The sequence below is a fragment of the Mauremys mutica genome, chromosome 3, assembly GCF_020497125.1.
Source record: "Mauremys mutica isolate MM-2020 ecotype Southern chromosome 3, ASM2049712v1, whole genome shotgun sequence".
Taxonomy (NCBI): Eukaryota; Metazoa; Chordata; order Testudines; family Geoemydidae; genus Mauremys; species Mauremys mutica.
Window position 1 is genome coordinate 33,692,845 of NC_059074.1, and position 21,090 is coordinate 33,713,934.

The 21,090-nt window shown below is 44.0% G+C and overlaps 1 protein-coding gene across 2 annotated transcripts in view; it reads left to right on the forward strand.

The window, feature by feature from the left end:
• KIDINS220 (kinase D interacting substrate 220) overlaps positions 1-21,090 on the forward strand; it is a 171,940-nt gene that overhangs the window by 110,444 nt on the left and 40,406 nt on the right. For both annotated transcript variants that reach the window (XM_045010686.1, XM_045010685.1), the window contains exon 23: positions 16,214-16,392. In XM_045010686.1, the coding sequence (XP_044866621.1) occupies positions 16,214-16,392 (179 nt within the window). The remainder of the gene's footprint in view (positions 1-16,213; positions 16,393-21,090) is intronic.

Below are 21,090 nucleotides of genomic sequence, written 5' to 3' on the forward strand. Positions count from 1 at the left end.
GTGATTAGAGAAATTAATAGATCTCACAGATGGGCTATTATTCCTGAATGTTTAGCCTAAATTTTCTGTGTTCCATTTCATTCTATTACCTCAAGTCATACTGTTGGACCATCCTAAACAATGTTATTAATCGTGTTTACTATGTTAGTGCATAAGGACCAACCAAGAATGGTTAGGGTAAGGGTCACACTTCTTTGGCTTTCTTATTCAGAATAGTCTTTGGAAGAGGGTTGACAAATTGGCCTATGTTTAAATAACAGATTAGAGGTGGAAAGCTTATTTCTCATTCTGGATCCATATGGGTGTCACAGTTTCTGAGTTTACTGCATCTTGGACCCCCTCATGATCTCCTTGAGGGTATCCCACTTAGGTCTCAGGCCTCCAACTTTCTTGGAGTGGAATCCCATGATTGTCTCCCTTCTAGCCAGGTTCCTAGACTACAGATCCAGGCAGGTCACTTTTATCCAGGGGTGAAAGTGAGCCGGTACGGGCCGGTACTCTGTACTGGTAACAATCCGCACCGGCCCATACCCAGCCCACATTAAAGCACTGCTGCGGCAGCAATTTAATGTCCCTGTCCCTGCCCCTTTTGCCTCCCCTTTCGGCAGCTCTGCCTGTAAGGACCCTACCGGCAGGGCCGCTGATGGAGGGAAGGGGCAGCAATGTTAAAGCACTGCCTCAGCAGCGCTTTAAGGACGGTCCTTTGCTGTGGCAACGCTTTAAGGATCCTCATTGGCAGGGCCACCGACGGGAGGGGGGGGCAGCAACGTTAAAGCGCTGCTGCAGCAAAGGTCCCTGCAGTGCTTTAATGTCCCTGCCCTTCCCCCCCACCCCGGTCAGTGGCCGGGGGGGGGCGAGGGGCGCGAAGATGCCGCTGTCCTTACAGCAGCAGCAGCGTTGGGAGCTCCGGGCCCTTTAAATCAAGACGGGAGCCGCGGGCAGCGCAGTCCAAGGGCTGGCTGGGGGATGCTGACCCCCAGCCCCGCCCCTTCTGCCTGAGGCCCTGCCCCTTACAGGGGCCAGAGCCACCCCCTGTACTGGTAAGTGTCCTCAGTTACTTTCACCCCTGCTTTTATCATCTCTGCAGGTCCGACTTCAGTTCTGTTCTCTCAGGCAATGAGAAAGTTATCCAGTGGCCAGCCAGCTTTCTTAAAGGAAAGTACTACTTATTCAGAACAAAAGCATTTAGAAAACATCATTTAAAACTATAAGAGGTTTATATCCATCCCTAGCTTACCAGGTGGTCAACCTTCTTCACATGGCAATCCTGGTAGGTTGAAAAGACTTCAGCTTCTCCCACAGGATCTCTTTCTGTTCATCACAGTCTTATGTCTTTCAATTCTTGGATAGTGTTACTCTCCCCAGGTCAGGACTGGTTATTTTTAAACAGTTTCAAGATCTTGTCTGCTAAAGCCTTTGAACCAAATCAAGCCCATCTGTGTGGGTTTTTTTTTTTCCTCCAGGAGGTTGAAACTTCAAAAAACATGTTACCTGCATTGTTTCATTATTCAGGATTTGCATTAGTTACTCCCTCCATTGTAGTTAATTGCTGCGGGAAGCATGCTTTCTTGCACATTTAGCCAGGAATTCAATCACTAACAAGCCCATAAAGATATATATTCATAAAGTTAGTAGTCTTTGAATATTCCATGATTCCATAGCCTCTGTCACTGTGGGATATGGGGATCCACATACTTTTGTAGGGTTAAAAAACAAACCTGGTGCTGTGAACTGATGGTGGCAGAGGGTTGTTGCCTATAGGAGAGCTATATTTTTCACCATAAATATTTGGTCTACTGATGTATTTATATTCATGAGAGTTGTAAGCCTGGGAGGAATCTCATTCTGGGAATCAAGACAGGACTCCGGCAATCTCTAGCTAATAGTACAGGACTTTGTAAGGATTTGCTGCCTCCAGCAGGAGGAACACCTAAAAAGTGGTGACCGAAAAAATCCCACTGTCAAACAAAAGAGGGATTTAGCAATATAGAGGACTTGCAAAGAATAGCCCAGGATAGACAAGGATGATTGAGGCATGTTTGTGCCCTAAGTAATGGTTTGACAATGAGAAAGAATTCAGTCAGATATTAGTAAATTTATGTTAGTAAAACTGTGGCTGTCTTCAGCCTTAATCTACCTGTGTCAGTATCCTTGCTTGGGTATCCTTTATGCAGTGCATAATTACGCTTTGTTTGTTTATAGTCCATCTTACAGCAGTGTCAGGATTCTTCCACACTCCTGGATTTTACTTTTTCCCACTGTATAATGCTTACTAGACCTGCTAATTCACAATAATTTGCCTTCTCAAATTCAAATAACCTTGTAGTACTGGTCAGTGAACATAATTCTTTGCGGTATAATATTAAAGGAGCTACTAAGATTTAGCTTCCCTATAATAAATAATATTGGAACAGGGGATGTGCATATGTCTTTTACTGCTATTTTCTGTGCTTAATATGAGGCAACATGGTCCTGTGGACAGAGCACCAGACGGTGAATCAGGAGACTAGAGTTCTGTTCTTGGCTTTGCTACTGACCTTGGCAAGTCACTTTACTGCTCTTCATCTCTGTCTCATCTCTTTTCCTTTATCTTGTCTGTTCAAATTGTGAGCTCTTCAGGATGGGAACCGTTTGTGTATGAATGTATGTTTACTGTCTTAGTTGGGGCTTCTAGGCACTACTGTAATACAGCTAAATAATGTAACACATTTTTGTTTGTTTAGAATCTCAAAATATTTTACAAACATTAATAAATAAAGCTTCCCATCATCCTTTCAGGGAAGGTTATCCCAGTTTTACCAGTCAAATTTCATACAGACAATGACTTGTTTATACTGCTCTGTATACTATACACTGAAATTTAAGAACAATATTTATTTTCTAATTGATTTACTTTATAATGATATAAAAATGAGAACATAAGCAATTTTTCAGTAATAGTATGCCGTGACATTTTTGTCTGATTTTGTAAGCAAGTAGTTTTTGAATGAGGTGAAACTTCGGGGTACGCAAGACAAATCAGACTCCTGAAAGGGGTACAGTGGTCTGGAAAGGTTGAGAATCACTGTTCTACATAATCTCTGTGTGCTTTAGTTTCCTTATATATTAGGAGATAATACCACACAGCAGCATTGCGAGGATTAATTATTAATGTTTGTAAAATGCTTTGAAAATGGTGGATAGAATCTACAGTATACAATAAGTAAAAATACCAATATTTGATAATGAAGATTTTACATTTATATAGCACACCTCATTCAAATGGACCCCAAAAGATCTTTGTAAATACTGTACAAACTACAGATAAAATAGGAATTCCATTACTCCCTGTTTGTAGTGATGCCACTTCTGTGGTTAAAAATGGGTACTGTTCACACAGTAACACAGCAACCCTACATAATTTTAGGACCACAAATTATATGTATGTATGTATGAGTACATGTGCATGTGTTTCACTGTTTCTCTTTTCCTTATCATTTTGTATGGCAATTTTCATCTTAGATTGTAAACTCCTTGGGGCAGAGACTGTCTCTTACTGTTTTTGTACAGTACCAATATAGTAAGGCTCTGATCCTGACTGGGATCTCTGCACTGCTGCAATATAAAAGTTAAACGATAATGCTAAGTAATTATAGATAATAAAATCAGAATATATTAAATTATTCAAATAGAATCAAAACGCCTTTTATAAAGTTCTTTTGACTTTAATATTGTGTGTATCTCCCACTCTTTCCTGAGACTACCATTAGGATGGGGTACATATTTATCCAGTGGACATTAGAAACCACTTCAATGAAATTAACTTTCAGTGGGATAAATTACTATCTCTTTCCAAAACAAGCAAAACAGTATGCAGTACTGAAAGTAGGCACCTTATTTACTGCTAGTTGGATCTGGTAGCTGTAGCAGGTTTTGCATAGAAAGCTTTCCAGAATACATAGTGTAATAGGAATATTTAAACAGCTGGTGCATCTGTTCAGTGAAATCTTTGTACCACTTAACGCGCATCAAATGGCTATAATTTTTGTCTGTATAGCATTATCAAAATATAGCTTCTTTTTTTGTCGTTATTAAAATAAAACATTGATTCCTTATCTTTTTTAATATGGAGTGTATAATGGCATCTTATTTTCCTGTTTTCATGCAAATTTTCCCTGAACAAATAGTGCTCTGAAGCTGCTTGTTGCAAACATGTTTGAAAAACTCAATAATATATTCTCAGAAGAATTTTTGAAATAGTGATAGTATTGTAATTTCTCTGCAATATTGTACAGGAGTTTTTAATCAGGATAAAATAGAATCTTTATGTATTAAAACAGACTACTTGTGCTTATTCTGCTCAGAATGCAGAGGAAAATGTAATTGTGTTATAGACCAATTCAGAATGTGATGTTCTTAATATCAGGGTATAAGTGTTGTCTTACACTCCAGTTGGTAGAACTTGGATTTGGAATTTGAGCCAAAGGCAGACCAAACAATTGGCCAGGTTCTTCTATGAGCACTGATCCTTCTGGGTTTTCACTGTGGGTTCACATGTGCTTCATGTGCCTGAGACCAGCAGATTCTTCTATAGCAGTGTCTGTTGGTCTGTACCTGCACCCTACATCTCCTTGTGTTCTGAAGCAAGGGTATGAAGTGCTGCACAGACTGACTGCTTTTCCAGTTTCTTTCTATTGCTCGTGGTCTGGAACTGAACGCTTCTGCGTCTGTAGCCTTTTCAGTACTCCTGCTCAAACTTTGCCTTTGTAAATCATTTACCTTAGATAGCTCTAATTAGTCTTAATTAGATAGTTTGGGGTTGGGAGGGTTCCCCCACTCTTTGGGACACCTAGTATGCTCAAGATTCCAGGCTTCAAGCCCTGCCTGGCCTGTCTCCAGTTCTTTCTGGTTACTGCAGCAAAGAGTCCTGTGGTACCTTATAGACTAACAGACGTTTTGGAGCATGAGCTTTCGTGGGTGAATACCCACTTCGTCGGATGCATGTAGTGGAAATTTCCAGGGGCAGGAATATATATGCAAGCAAGAAGCAGGCTAGAGATAACGAGGTTAGTTCAATCAGGGAGGACGAGGCCCTCTTCTAGCAGCTGAGGTGTGAAAACCAAGGGAGGAGAAACTGGTTTTGTAGTTGGCAAGTCATTCACAGTCTTTGTTTAATCCTGAGCTGATGGTGTCAAATTTGCAGATGAACTGAAGCTTAGCAGTTTCTCTTTGAAGTCTGGTCCTGAAGTTTTTTTGCTGCAGGATGGCCACCTTAAGATCTGCTATTGTGTGGCCAGGGAGGTTGAAGTGTTCTCCTACTTGTGTCCATTTATCCTTTTCCGTAGAGACTGTCCAGTTTGGCCGATGTACATAGCAGAGGGGCATTGCTGGCATATGATGGCGTATATTACATTGGTGGACGTGCAGGTGAATGAACCAGTGATGGTGTCGCTGATCTGGTTAGGTCCTGTGATGCTGTCGCTGGTGTAGATATGTGGGCAGAGTTGGCATTGAGGTTTGTTGCATGGATTGGTTCCTGAGTTAGAGTTACTATGTGCAGTGTGCGGTTACTGATGAGAATATGCTTCAGGTTGTCTGTGGGCGAGGACTGGCCTGCCACCCAAGGCCTGTGAAAGTGTGGGATCATTGTCCAGGATGGGTTGTAGATCCCTGATGATGCGTTGGAGGGGTTTTAGCTGGGGACTGTATGTGATGGCCAGTGGAGTCCACACTTCTCAAAGAACTGCAGTTACGAAAAAGTAACTTTCCTTTTTTTGACTGTCCATTTCTAAACACTAGATGCTTTTTAAAATCGGTTCTTTATAGTAGCCACCCCTCCCCCAAATTCCTTTCCTGATAAAGTTTTGCAGCCAAAATGGCCTGCAGACATAGTGAATCCATAGAGAAGGCAAGTTTCAACCTGGTGTGTATAAGGCCCACCCTTCAGTGTTGCTCTCTGGCCAGCTATCCATGTAGTTCTTTGGCAGCAGCATGGCTCCTTCAAAAATGACACTGTTACTGTCTTGCTTTAACAATGCCTTTGCCTTAAATTTACTTTCCTCAGGAAGTGTGTGTGGCTGGAGACAGCAATAACTTCTGCTTTAAGCTGTGTAGAATGATTGCTTCTTGTCCCTGATCTTAAAGACACGTGGAACCCCAACTGTATGGTGTTAATCCAAATGAGCTACCTCAGCGTTTGAGGTGAGAGTTTACTGTGAAGCCTCTGCTTTGCCTTTTGCCAACCACCAGCGCCCCTGCTGCTATTAAACTCATATTTTCTTGCCTCTCTGCTAGGGAGCAAAGAGCAATGTAGAGCCCTAAGAAATTGCCCTGTTGTGTTTAGATATTGCAAGCCCAGCTTTTTATGGAAATGTAGATTCTTCTTCGAGTGCTTGCTCATATTGATTCCAATTAGGTGTGCGCGTGTTGCGTGCACGTTCGTCGGAAGATTTTTACCTTAGCAACACTCGGTGGGTCGACTGGGTCGCCCCCTGGAGTGGTGCCGGATATATACCCCTGCCGACCCAACGGCCCCTCAGTTCCTTCTTACCGCCCATGATGGTCGTTGGAACTGTGGAGCGCAGCTTTGCTGCTCTCCACTTCCCTAGCTTACTCGTCGTTCTTTACTGTTAATTGTGTTTATAGTTCGAGTTTTACAGTTATAGTTAGTGTTAGTTGTTGTGTGTGTATATATATGTAGTTAGTGTATATAGTTGAGGGGGGATCAGGGATTAGCCCCTTACCTCCACCCCGGTGCCGGGGATCGTGACTTGGATGTCCCCAGCCATGTATTTCCTGAGAGCCAGGGCCACGACAAGGACCCCATCAGTGGTCTTTCTGGACACCGTGGGCATACCACCAAGCCCAAGGTGCTCCCTCAGTTGCACCACGGTCTGCCCCATCGCAACACCGGGCACCAGAGGCAACCGTTAGCCGCCCCCCCGCCCCCATGAGTACAGATGAGGTTTCGGTACCACCTGCAGACACCCAGGTCCCACCTGAGACTGACACCGCTCCTCAAGAACAGGAGCCCCCATAGGACCCTCTTGTCCCTGGCCTCTCTGCTTCCTCCTCGCCAGACGAGGCTGTGGCAGGAACATCCTCTTACGGCCCTCCCCCAATTGATCTAAGGGCCCATCAAGACCTCTTGAGATGAGTGGCGCAGAATATGAATCTGCAGGCGGAGGAGGTCCCTGAAATAGAGGACCCTGTAGTGGACATCCTATCTGCAGACGCATTTATGAGAGTGGCTCTGCCGTTTATCCGCACTATACAGGCAAACGCGGACACCATTTGGCAATCCCCAGCTTCGATCCCCCCCACAGCCAGGGGAGTAGAGAGAAAATACATGGTACCCTCCAAGGGGTACGAGTATCTCTACATACCCCCACCTCCTTGCTCCCTAGTAGTTCAATCGGTGAACAAGAGGGAGCGTCATGGCCAGCAAGTTCCTGCTCCCAAGTCTAAGGAGGCTAGGCGCAAGGACCTCCTAGGCCGCAAAATATATTCAGCTGGGGGCCTTCAACTTAGGGTGGCAAACCAGCAAGCCCTCCTAAGTAGGTATAACTATAACACGTGGAGGTCCTTGGGGAAGTTTACAGAGCTTCTTCCCCAGGAGTCCCGACAAGAATTTGCAGTCCTGCTTGAGGAGGGTAAGAAGTGGCGAGAACCTCCCTCCAAGCCTCTCTGGACGCAGCGGACTCTGCTGCCAGGACTCTGGCATCAGGAGTGACGATGAGGCATATCTCCTGGCTGCAGGTATCAGGCCTTCCTCCTGAATTACAACAAACCATTCAGGACTTGCCCTTTGAAGGCCAGGGGCTCTTCTCAGACAAGACTGATCCCAGATTACAAAGTCTGAAGGACAATCGTGTAGTAATGCGCTCGCTGGGGATGCACACACCAGTGACCCAATGCAGGACCTTCCGACCCCAGCGTCACCATACTTACCCCCCCCCGGCCTAGGCCACGACAGGACTTCAGCAGAAGGCATGGCCGAGGGAATCTACGGAGGCAGTCTGGCCCCCAAGGGGGTCAAAATCAGGCCCCCCTTAAACCACCAGCGAGCCCAAACAGAACTTTTGATGGGACGCCTGAGGACGGCCCACCAGTTGTTTTCCCGGACCCTTCCTCTCCCTTTTACAACCGCCTCTCCCATTTTCTCCCTGCGTGGTCCCAGCTAACTTCAGATCGTTGGGTCCTGTGCACGGTGGTGTTGGGATACCACCTTCAGTTTGTTTCAACCCCACCTTCCCACCCTCCCTCCTCGTCCCTCTTCAGGGACCCCTCTCACGAGCAATTCCTCTTACAAGAGGTCCAGTCGCTCCTAACCATTGGAGCCATAGAGGAGGTACCAAAAGACCTGAGGGGCAACGGGTTTTATTCCCGCTACTTCCTAATCCCCAAGGCAAAGGGAGGTCTACGACTGATCCTAGACCTGCGAGGACTCAACAAATTCATGATAAAGTTGAAGTTCCGCATGGTATCCCTGGGGACCATTATCCCGTCTTTGGATCCTGGAGACTGGTATGCCGCCCTCGATATGAAAGACGCGTATTTCCACATTGCAGTTTACCCACCACACAGACGGTACCTCCGTTTTGTGGTCAACCATCAACATTTTTAGTTCACGGTCCTTCCATTTGGCCTTTCTACAGCTCCACGAGTATTCACAAAATGCATGGCCGTAGTCGCCACCTCCCTCCGGCGTTGTCGGGTGCATGTCTACCCGTATCTCGACGATTGGCTCATTCGAGGGACCTCCGAGTCACAAGTGAGACATCACCTGTACATCGTCCAAGACCTCTTCAGGAGCCTAGGCCTGATGATCAACATAGAGAAGTCTACTCTGATACCCACGCAGAGAATAGACTTCATCGGGGCGATTCTGGACTCCAATCTGGCCAGAGCCTGCCTGCCGCAACCTTGTTTTCAAGCGATGGCTACAATTATTCAAGGCTTCCAAACCTTCCCGACAACGTCAGCTCGCACTTGTCTCAGCCTAGTAGGTCACATGGCCGCCTGCACCTTCGTGACCAAACATAATAGGCTACGCCTCCATCCATTTCAAACCTGACTTGCCTCAGTATACCAGCCGGGCCGGGACAGCCTGGACTCAATACTCACTGTTCCCCCGAATGTTCTAGGCTCCCTAATCTGGTGGCTAACTCCCACTCTAGTCTGTGCAGGGATGCCATTCCACCCACCGCAACCTTCGATGGCCCTAACCACGGACGCGTCATCTCTGGGTTGGGGTGCCCACCTCGAGGGCCTCCGTACTCAAGGCCTCTGGTCAGTTCAAGAACTAACCTTACACATCAGTGTGCGGGAGCTGAGGGCGATTCGTCTAGCGTGCCAGGTGTTTCGAGACCATGTTGTTCGACCTCTCAGTGGCAGACCCAATTCCCCTACCACTCTGGCCAGATCTCATAACTCAGGACTTGGGCAGACTTCACTATCCAGACCTACAGTCTTTTCACCTCACAGCTTGGTTGCTGCTTGGTTAAGCCGGTCCGAGTTACGCTGCTCTGCCTTGGTCCAACAGGTACTCTTGGGCAGTAGGAAGCCTTCCACTAGGTTGATATATCTGGCCAAGTGGAAGCGTTTCTCCCTCTGGTGCGCTCAATGTAACACTGTCCCCATGCAGGTACCAGTTCCTACTGTCCTGGACTACCTCTGGTCCCTGAAAGAACACGGCCTAGTGGTCTCTTCCATAAAAGTGCATCTGGTAGCCATCTCTGCCTTCACCCAGGGGAGAACGGTGATCAATCTTCTCTCACCCCATGGTTTCAAGGTTCCTCAAGGGCTTGGAACGTTTGTACCCGCAGGTTAGACACCCTACCCCTACCTGGGACCTCAATCTGGTTCTAGCCAAGCTTATGGGTGCTCCTTTCAAACCGCTAGCCACCTGCTCGCTGCTGTACCTCTCCTGGAAGACAGCTTTCCTCGTCACTATTACTTTGGCAAGGCGAGTATCCGAGCTTCGGGCCCTGACAGCGGACCCCCCGTATAGGGTGTTTCATAAGGACAAGGTACAGCTGCAACCACACCCCGCCTTTCTCCCTAAGGTGGTGTCCGCCTTTCAAGACATCTTCCTTCCGGTCTTCTTCCCGAAGCCACACTCATCGTGTCGGGAACAGCAGCTCCGCTCCCTAGACGTCCGCAGGGCTCTCGCCTTTTATATCAAAAGAACAAAACCCTTTCAAAAGTTGCCTCAGCTCTTTGTAGCGGTGGCAGACCGGATGAAGTGTCTGCCGGTCTCCTCCCAGCGAATTTCATCTTGGGTGACATCTTGCATCCGCGCCTGCTATGATTTGGCTCATGTTCCGGCTAGCCACCTCACCGCCCATTCTACTCAGGCTCAAGCTTCATCTGCCGCCTTTCCGGCCCATGTTCCCATCCAGGAGATATGTCAGGCAGCTACTTGGTCATCAATTCACACCTTTGTGTCACATTACGCATTGGTACAACAGTCCAGAGATGATGCAACATTTGGCTCAGCGGTTTTACATTCTGCAACATCTCACTCCGACCTTACCGCCTAGGGCTTGGGAGTCACCTAATTGGAATCGATATGAGCAAGCACTTGAAGAAAAGACGGTTACTCACCTTTGTAACTGTTGTTCTTCGAGATGTGTTGCTCATATCCATTCCAAACCCGCCCTCCTTCCCCTCTGTCGGAGTAGCCGGCAAGAAGGAACTGAGGGGCCATTGGGTCGGCAGGGATATATGTCTGGCGCCATGGCAGCGCCACTCCAGGGGGCGACCCAGCCGACCCACCGAGTGTTGGTAGGGTAAAAATCTTCCGACGAACATGCATGCGGTGCGCTTACACCTAATTGGAATGGATATGAGCAACACATCTTGAAGAACAACAGTTACAAAGATGAGTAACTGTCTTTTTTTTTTTTAAATCCACTATTGCAACTCTGATATTGTTTAAATGTACATTTTTCTTGTTCGTAAATTCTTTTGCTCTCTCAAATCATTTAAAAAAAAATCTAATTAGCTAATTCAGCTGACTGCTTAGTTTGACGACTAGTTTAAATACTATTTTTCTCTCATTTTTCATTGTTTTTCAGATATGTAATTAATAGGATTGCACACACCCTCATCTCTTGTTCCATATTACTGATTTCCATTTTTAGCTAGAGAATTCAAGTGAAATTGACTTTTGTGCCTAGCTGTTTTTCCTTTATTTGCACAATCTATTGTTCTGTTTTGATCTGTTGTGCTTTGTTTCCATTTTAGATACCTCATGTAGAGTATTAAACCCTAAGCAACCAAAACAAACAATCACAGAAAACTTAAAAGGTTCATTTTTTTTCTGATATAGACAAGCTAATGCTGAGTCAAACTTGCCCATCCTTACCACATCTGTTAAACATATTGCTGTATTTAAAAGGTCACTCCTGTAAATCCTGTACCTTTCACAAATTATCTCTTGAAACAGCTCACTTATATTCAGAACTCCATTATCTTAGATGTTTTTCAGATCATGTGTTTTTCTGTTCCCAAATGTAGTGTGTGTAAATACATGGGTTTTTGTTTTTGTTTTTTGTTTGTTTTTTTTTGCTCATCTGATTGACTTCCCAAGTTGTGCACTAGTTGCACTGTAGTTTACTGCCAAACTTGAGGTTTTTGGACTGTGTAGAATTTACAGCAAGCACTATTAAGGTCAGAGGGAGAAATCCTGTCACAATTAAAGTTGGTGGGAATTTTGCCATTGACTTTAATAGAACCAGGATTTCACCCTGGGATTTGCTACTCACTAGTGATTATGGACTGTGATATTTCCTATTCTATGTATAGGAAAATATTTCAGTTACTGCAGATATTCTGAGCCGAAAATGCTGGGGTTTAATAGCACGCACTGTAACTGAATTTTCCCAAAACAGTTTTAAACGTAGTAGGGTCATCCTGTATCATACCCCACAATCCGTTGGGAATTGGCTTGTGCTGTTCAGCTCTGCTCTCTTGTATTGCAATTTGGTAGAAAATCCCTGAAGAGACATTGCTTCATTTTGATTATAAAGTGCTTCCTGGCTTTTCTTCTAGAACTACTTGCTAGGTCCCATAATTGTGAGAACAAACAACTGTAGATCAGGGATGCTCCCTCACTTGAGGCATTGGAGTGAATATTATATGCATTGTATTGAGCATCACACAGTTTTTCTAATGAGTATTCATCTTTTGAAGAAAGCTACTGGAAATCCTAGGAACTCCAGTTGTTCCTACATGTTTTTTTGAGAGGAAGGGGGAGTATTAGGGGGCTGTATTTTCTATAGCATCAGCTTGCTTCTCTAAATAGTGTTCATCTTGGCCTCACCATGCACTGTGTTTTTGCATTTTTTTCTTAGCCTCCCTCTATTACTGTGATTACCTCATTCAGTATCCTTTATTCTGAAAAGCATCATGTGGCACTGTAATAAATATGACTACTACCAGATTAAGGTGTTTTTTTTTTCAATGATCAGCATATTTAATATTTAATATTCACCTGTCATGTAATTCAGATCACTATCTTCTGAGCTATTCAGAACCATTTAGTCAACGTGTTTAGAACCCATAATCAAAATAAATGTTTGTAGGATTCTTGTGAGACTTTCCTTTGGCTGTCATAAATTTTAGGCCCTTTTTTTTAAGGCCGGGCACTAAAGGGTAAGACGATCACAAACTAAAAAACACTGGAGCAAGTCTAACAGAGTCTGCTGATAGAGGACAGGGTTACATTCACAGTAATAATGACTGTACATTACATGTTTATAATAGATATAGAGGACATGCTATATAATTTCTAAATATGAAAAATAGCTACTTTTGTACTCACAGCAACTGTTTTTAAGATAACATTTGAAAAATATTAGAATTGCCCAGCCAACTGTCAGTTTAAGGCAGTGGTGCACAAACTTTTGCTGTTGCGCCACCCCTTACCAGGAACGGAATCTGTATGCGCCCACCCTCCATTACTGCACAGTTGGCTCAGCAGAGAAGCTTGGGCTGAAGGCGAACTGGAGGCTGAACTGGGAATGGGGGAGGAGCCTGGGGCTAGAGGCGGAGCTGGCCTGGGGGAGAAGATGGAATGAGAGCAGAGTGGGGGCGGAGTGGGGCTGTAGCTGGGATGGGGGCAGAGCAGGGCTAGGGGCACTCCCTCCCTACCCCTCATGGGAGGTGGCTTGGGCTCTGACATGAGCCCCCTGGAACATTCCTCCATGCCCTTCCCCCCTCACACACAGTTTGGGGTCTGCTGATTTAAGGGCTGGAACTGTTGGGTTTTAGCTATAGATCACTTTTAAATGAGGAAAGAGCCAAAAATAATCTAACACTCCTGATATATTTCTTTAGCTAGCTTTAAAATCAGTAATTTGTTAATTTAAATTTAAACAACAACATAATTTAACCTCTCATAAAAAAGGGCATGTAATGAGAAAAACCAAATAAATTATTACATTTCTATTATTACATTATACTGGCACTACAGAGTGCTTGCTATATTAGGGTGTGTTCCTGAGAGGAGCTCAGTATCCACAATTCCCACAGATTTCAGTGAGAGTATCCGGGTGCTCAGCATCTCTTAGAAACAAGTTGTAAGCCATTGAAACAGTTAATATTCTGAGGGTTGAAAGTTTTCATTAACTCTTTTGATGCCTTTGATTGTAAAAAAAAAAAAAAAAAATTACTTGCTTTCTGAGAAAATCCATCTGCTAAACAAGAATAATATAGGCTTGGTCCTAGTACTTGGATTTTGAATCTGTTCACTTATATTTTAAGTATAAATCACTTTTAAAGTGCTTTGTATGCTAACCTTTTACATTTTTTATCTGAGAAATACAGGCTCATATGATTTTTGTGGCCCTTTGCCAAAAGATTATCATTTACATAAATATCCCTTTCAACAGAATAGTTTAATGTATTGAGCTCAGAAGGTTAGAAGAAAGACTTCAATCTGTAACCCAGCAGTGGGCTATTGGCTTCTGAACAGTAGCATTGTTCATCGTATTCAGAACACTGTTCACATTCAGGCTTAAGCAGAGCTGGCATTAAAATTCATCTAATTTGTTTCATGTGACTTGTCAGCTGTGTTTTTTATTTAAATCTCTATCGCCTTTTCTTTTGGCATTTTTGTTTTGTAATTTTAAAAAGTATTGAAATGGATAGGCCACATCTTACCTGATCAATCTCTGACCATTTTGTTTTGTCAGTTGTCACAATATGTTAAAATGTCCCATTACTTTATTATATTTTTGTGCTTCTTTAAAAGAGGCCACTTTTGTTTTGTTTCTGCTTATATTTGATTAGATGCATCTAACCAGTCTTTTAAATTTTGTTTGAATGGAAATTGTGTGCAAGAGTAAATAGAAGCTCTGTGCATTGAGGAACTAAATAATTTTTATTTTATTAGAGAGTTTATACTTTTTGTTGTCAGATGCCTCTGTGGAGATTAAAGCATGAGCATAAACCCTAGCTTTATTTTGATACTGCCTCTGACTTTCTAATTTTTTCCTCCTTTTTCTAGCACACAGTCTCTGTAGCTAACAGTCATCTCAACCATGATTTTTTTTATTATTATTTCTTGAACCTGATTGAGAAGTGAGTGGTTGTACCTGGCTTGTCCAGTGAAATTTCCAATCTCCAATATTGCAGCTCAGTTAATGATTCTGCATCACTCCTAAAAACTTAACACTGTGATTTATCTACTGAGGTCATGATCTTGGAAAGACGTACACACATGCTGAACTTTTTACTTATTTATTCAGGAAGTTTTAACAAGTTAACAAATCCTTGCCTGTAAATATCAGATACAAAACAACTGTTACAAGAGTTAACTTTTATGTATAGAGACATCATACAGGAATACAATCAGATCTTTCAGTTTAACAGGATTTTACCATGTTACATAGTGAGCATTATTACAACAGCTATAATATGTCATTTCTAGATATGTTATTAAATTGAGTGAAATACATGCTGAACTTTATGCACACTGAGTGGTCCTGGTGGAGTCAATAGAATTCTCACAGTTAAGCAGCAAAACTAAAGTGCTTAGTGTAAAGTTAAGCACCTGAGTAAGGCTTTGCAGGATTGGGGCCTTAATATAAATACGAACATTTTAGAAGCTTTATTATACTCATTTTAAAGTATTTTTAAAAATGCATTATGTCCATTGCAGTTCGCTTGGAAAAAAAAAGTATGTTGTATTGAAATGTGCATTAGATTTTTGCCTTTCTTATTATGCATGTATATATTCCAATAATAGTGGTGTTACTATGGTTAAGATTCTGACAGCATTTCTCTAATAAAGCCTTTTCAGGTATAATCAGCTATAAAAGTTGTCTGTGGAATAAAACTTTGGTACAAGATTCTAAAGTGAATCATAAAAATAAAAGATATCTTTAAGCTAATGATATAACCCGAAACTTATTGGACATAGTTAAAATGACTTAGTAAGAAATTAAAAAATACTTTAATTTAGATATTAAATATTTTTCCTTCAGACATATAGCAGTGTATGTGAAACACAAGAGACTATTAGTATGTTTTTGGGCAGAGCCACCAGTTAGCTAGCTGTATTATGCATAGTGGGTATAGACTGAGTGAGACTGTGCTGTTTTTTTAAAGACGGTGTGAATTAAGGATGGAGAGAGAACCCTTAATCGTAAAACTTCACAGTTGGTTACCAAGATTAGAATGGATGTTTAAGTTTAATGCTTCCAGATAATTTCCTCATCCTATTTTAGGTAGGATGACATTATCCATATGAAGGTTATTGCATTCTACATGTAGTGCTTGTCCTATCACAGTGGAGAACTATCTGAAGTATGGAACTAGCTTATATAGGTCAGATGAATCTCTTTTCTGCTGAAACACTGGATTTTTCTTAAAAAGTAATACCAAGTCAAAGTGTGTGCAGAAAATGCAGACATACCCTAACTTCTGTATGTCAGTTCTGTGCCCCAAAGGGTTTGGTGTCATGGATGTGATCAGGGGCGGCTCTAGGCATTTTGCCGCCCCAAGCACGGCAGGCAGGCTGCCTGCAGAGGGCCCGCCAAAGCCGTGGGACCAGCGGAGCCTTGCCGGCTTGCCGCCCCAAGCACGCGCTTGGCGTGCTGGGGCCTGGAGCCGCCCCTGGATGTGATAGTATGTATTGGGGTAGCATTTGAAATGGAAATACTACTTTCTGATAAATTTGACTTATTTGAAGTTTACCTAACTGTCTGGTATTTATTTTCTTTAGAATTTCAAAGAATATTCCAACCACTAAAGATGTTGAACCTCTGCTTGAAATTGATGGGGACATACGGAATTTTGAAGTATTTTTATCTTCACGGACACCAGTTCTTATAGCACGTGATGTAAAAACCTTTTTGCCGTGTACTGTAAACTTGGATCCAAAGCTACGAGAAATCATTTCAGGTGAGTATGTTTTCGGATAAAATGAAAATGGAAAATTGTATTATTTTCTTCATTGTAGATGTTACTGCTTGGAACACTCACTACCTCTGAGTTAGTAGGTTTGTACCATTTGTGCCCAGAGGGATTATTAGCTCATCTCGTCTGACGGTCATACGCCATTAGATTTCACCCAGTGATCTCAGCATTGAGACTAGTAACTTGTGTTTGACCAAAGCATATATTCCATATCAGCTTTTCCATTATATTGCCTAGGATTGATGTCAGACTAAGCAACCTGTAGTTATGGGCTCTCTTGGTTGCTCTTTTTTGAATATTGGCACCAACAATAGCTCTCTTTAAGTCTTCTGGAATTTCCCTGGTATTCCAAGATTTATTGAAAATTAGTATTGGGCCAGAGATCTCCTCAGCCAACTCTTTAAAGACTTTTGGATGAAAGTTATCCAGGCCTGCTAAATGTTTATCCCTAGCAGATGTTTAACATCCTTGTTAGTTACTAATGGTCTGGAAGGCACTTCATTATTCTCATGTGATACAAGCACATCGTCCTGCTTCTTTCCAAATACAGAACAGAAATATGATATTTATTGAACATATCTACCTTTTCTATATCAGTATTAAAAGTTTTACTGTCTCCATCTTGTAATAGGCCTTATGCTATTTCTAGGGTCTCTTTTGTTTCTAATTGTGATAGAGTGCTAGGTTAAAAGGCCTGAGTCAACACTCTTCAGAGCAGCCCCAAACAGGCAAAGCAGATTGGAGCTGACTATGCAAGTCGGTGCCTCTAATTTGTGAGCGGTGCTGGACAAAAAGGCCAATTAAGCCATTAGCCAAGAGCTCACAAATAGGCACAGGAAGGAAGAGCACAGGTGGGAAGCAAGCAGTAAGAGGGAGAGAGAGTTTACTCTCTCTCTGCTTGGGAAAGGTCTTAGGTATGCTGTGAAAGTGTTGGGATGCAAATGTAAATAAACTGCACAGGGTGTTGAACCAGCAAAAGTGTCTCCACATCATTTGTGGACTGAGACAGAGGCAGGACCAAGGTGATGCTGTAACACATGGGGGCTTGTCTGGGACCTGAGCCAACGCAAGGATTTGGCAGCCTGGGCAATGGAGGAGGCCCTTCAATGGCTGGTAAAACAAAACGAGGAGATGCAGAAGGCCCTACAAGGTTTTCAACAATTCCACCACCTGGAGAGAGAGGCTTTGCTTGCCTGGCAGGCAAAGCAGCAGAGAAACTTGCAAGATTTCATAAGGGAACAAGCCAACATCCAGCAGAAGCTCCTACAGAAGGTGATAAGTCCCCCAACGGGGATGATACCTGAACACAGAGCCTTGGGCTATGTAAAATGGGCCCTGCAGATGACCCACGTGCATTCCTTGGCACTTTTCAGAGGGTAGCCATAGGTGCTGGATGGGATAGAGCAACCTGAGCCCTGCGGTTGGCTCCCTATCGGTCAGTAGAAGCCCAAGTAGCCTCTATAGCCCTGAATGAAGAACAGGTCAGAAAATATGAGATGGTGATGTCAGCAATCCTGGATCAGGTGCGGCTGTCTACTGACAAGTACCACCAAAAGTTCAGATCAGCAAAGGGGACAGGAGGTTTATGGCCCCGGGCCTTTGCCCAAAAGTTGATGGACTGGGCCACCCACTGGTTGAGACCAGATACCCAAATGGTAGCAGAAATAATGGATGCTCTGGTATTAGAGCAGTTCTTTCAGGGCCTCCCTGAGACCATACAAGTGTGGGTCAGGTGACATCCGCCAGGCACAGTGGATGCTGCCGTGAAACTAACAGAGGAGTATGCAGAGACAGACTTTCCCAGGAAAGATGGGCGACCATATAAGGGTCCAGAGCTGGGGAGGATGGCTAGAGAATCCACAGCAGGAAGGGGCATGGACAGGAAGAACCCTGAGGAGTTCCAGCTCTGGCTCGGCCCCTTATTTGCTACCATTGTGAGCGATCTGGACACAAGAAATGGAACTGCCAATTCATGGATTATGGCTGGGCCAGGGCTGGAGGGAAGAAAAAGGGGCAAAAACTTGACATGCATCCGACGAAGTGGGTATTCACCCACAAAAGCTCATGCTCCAAAACGTCTGTTAGTCTATAAGGTGCCACAAGACTCTTTGCTGCTTTTACAGATCCAGACTAACACGGCTACCCCTCTGATACTGGATAAAAACTGTCTACCATTTCAGTGATGGTGGGGAGGAAACCCCAGAGAGGCCTTGTGGATACAGCCTCAGTTTGCTCTCTGGTCTGGAGGGAGCTGGTGAAGCCTCACTGGATGACTCCAGGAGCAACTATGGACGTAGAGTGTGTCCATGGGGATGAACAGCATTGCCTTATAGCTCAGGTGCCCCTGAAGGTCCCGGGGAGATTTTGGTGGAAACAGGGTGGGGTAATGGAGTGGCTGCCTTATCTAGTTGTCTTGGGCGCAGACTGGAGTCCCTTCCCCACTGGGAAGCGAGGTGGTGGGAGGAATCCCATGTTAGGAAGAAGGAAACCAGTGGGGAGACAGGGAAGGAACCCCAAAAAGGAAATACAGAAGACCCCTAGACAACAAAGCCTGAGTCAGAAGGACAAGAAATGTCCCCAGAGATGTAAGGAAGGAGGGAGACAGACAGCCCAAACTCCTTAGCAGAGATAAGGGGGCCAAAGGACCTCCCTGCAACACAACTCCCAGGAGAAGAAATCCAGGTGCAATTAGGAGACTTGAGGGAACCTGGGGCGTAGATTTTTCCAGATGTCTTCAGTTTCCCGTATCAATTTTCTACACTTCCTAATTTCTAATTTATATTGTTTGCTATCTATTTTCCCCTTTTTCCATTTGTCATATACAGCTCTACCTCGATATAACGCTGTCCTCGGGAGCCAAAAAAATCTTATTGCGTCATAGGTGAAACCACGTTATATCGAACTTGCTTTGATCCACCGTAGTGTGCACACACACCTCCTGCCCCGGAGCATTGCTTTACCGCGTTATATCCAAATTAGTATTATATCCGGTCGTGTTATATTGAGGTAGAGGTGTATTAGTTTTTGTTTTATTTCTAATTGCTGCCTTCACTTCACCACTGAATCAGTATTGGCAGCTATCCTTTTTTGTGATTGTGGTATTTTGGCCATCTGATGAACCCTTCTTGAAGAACTCCCAACTTTCTTTCACATTTTTCTGTCTAAATATTTACTCTTAATCAATTTCTCTCATAATATTCCTCGGCTTTGGGAAACTGGCTGTTTTGAAGCATCAAGTATGTATGTTACTGGTTGGGACTGTCCTCTGTTTCTCCATATTGGATGAAATCAGGTCATGATTACTGGTTCTTAGAAGGCCATCAACTTGCAGGGCAGTGATTAATTCATATTTATCCATCATAATGAGGTCCAAAATAGTTATTTTGCGTTGGGTACAATACCCTTTGTGTCAGAAAAGTTGCTCTACTCCAGTGGACCCCAAACTGTGGGGTGAGCCCCCTTTATGGGGATGCAGAGGAACATTTGGAGCGGGTGCGGGGGGCCTGGGCCAAGGCTGGGGGGCAGGGAGGGAGTGCCATCCACCCCCTCTCCGAGCTCTGCGATGGCTCTGGCTCCGGCTCCTGGCTGCGGGTTCATTCACAGCCACAACTTTGGCCCCCGACCACAGCTTCCCTCCACCTCCCCGCCTCGGCTCCAGACCCTAGTCCCAGTCCCGCCTCCACTTCAAGCTCCATCCTCAGCCCCCTGGCCATGGCTCTGTTCCTGGATCTGGACCCAAACCCACCCCCAGCCTTGGCCCCCTTACCCCAAGCTGTGCATCCCTCCTCTCCCCCCATCCCGAGCCGTGGCCCCACTCCCAGCCTTGGCTGGTGGGGGCAGACAGGGGTAAGGGAGAGTGGGTGATGGGGAACACTGCTCTACTCCTTTTCCAAAGTCTACTAAGCTTCATTTACTCAGGAAAAGAACGTGTTCACTGATCAACAGCATATAACTGCCACATTTTGCTTGTGACTGAAAAAAGTGGAAAGTCATGTTTTTAAAACGTACTGGTAGATGCTGTTAATATGTCTGAAGGAAAATGTACTAGTGAGCTTTGATGTTGTTATCCTCGCCTGTTATAGCTGACATAAAAAATCCATGCCAGGACACTGGTTAAGAAGGATCTAGGGCTGTGGGCAGGAGAGTAGGCCTCCTACCCCATGGCAGTGGGGCAGCAACCCTCCCTTGTTCAGAATCCTACAAAAATGGTAATGAAATCCTTTGTGGTTTTTCATTATCATTTCCGATGAGAAAAACAATAGAAATTAATAATCCACTTTTTCTAGTGTTTGATTATCAGAAGTATTGGGCTTTGTTGCCTTTGAATGTAGAATATAGTGTTTTTCAGGAAATAGGTAGACTTATTCTTTTCCTTCTCAGAGAGCAGAACAAATGATGTATCTGAGTATTCAAAATATATTGGGGATAGAAGATTAGGCAGGGCTCCTACCAAATAAGTACGAATGGTCATACTGGGTCAGATCAATGGTCCGTCTAGCCCAGTATCTTGTCTTCCAACAGTGGCTGGTTCCAGATGCTTCAGAGGGAATGAATGGAACAGGGCAATTTATCAAGTGATCCATTCCTTGTAGTCCAGACCCATTTTCTGGCATTCGGAGGTTTAGGGACACCCAGAGCACGGGACAGTGTCCATGAGCATCTTGTCTAATATCCATTGATTCA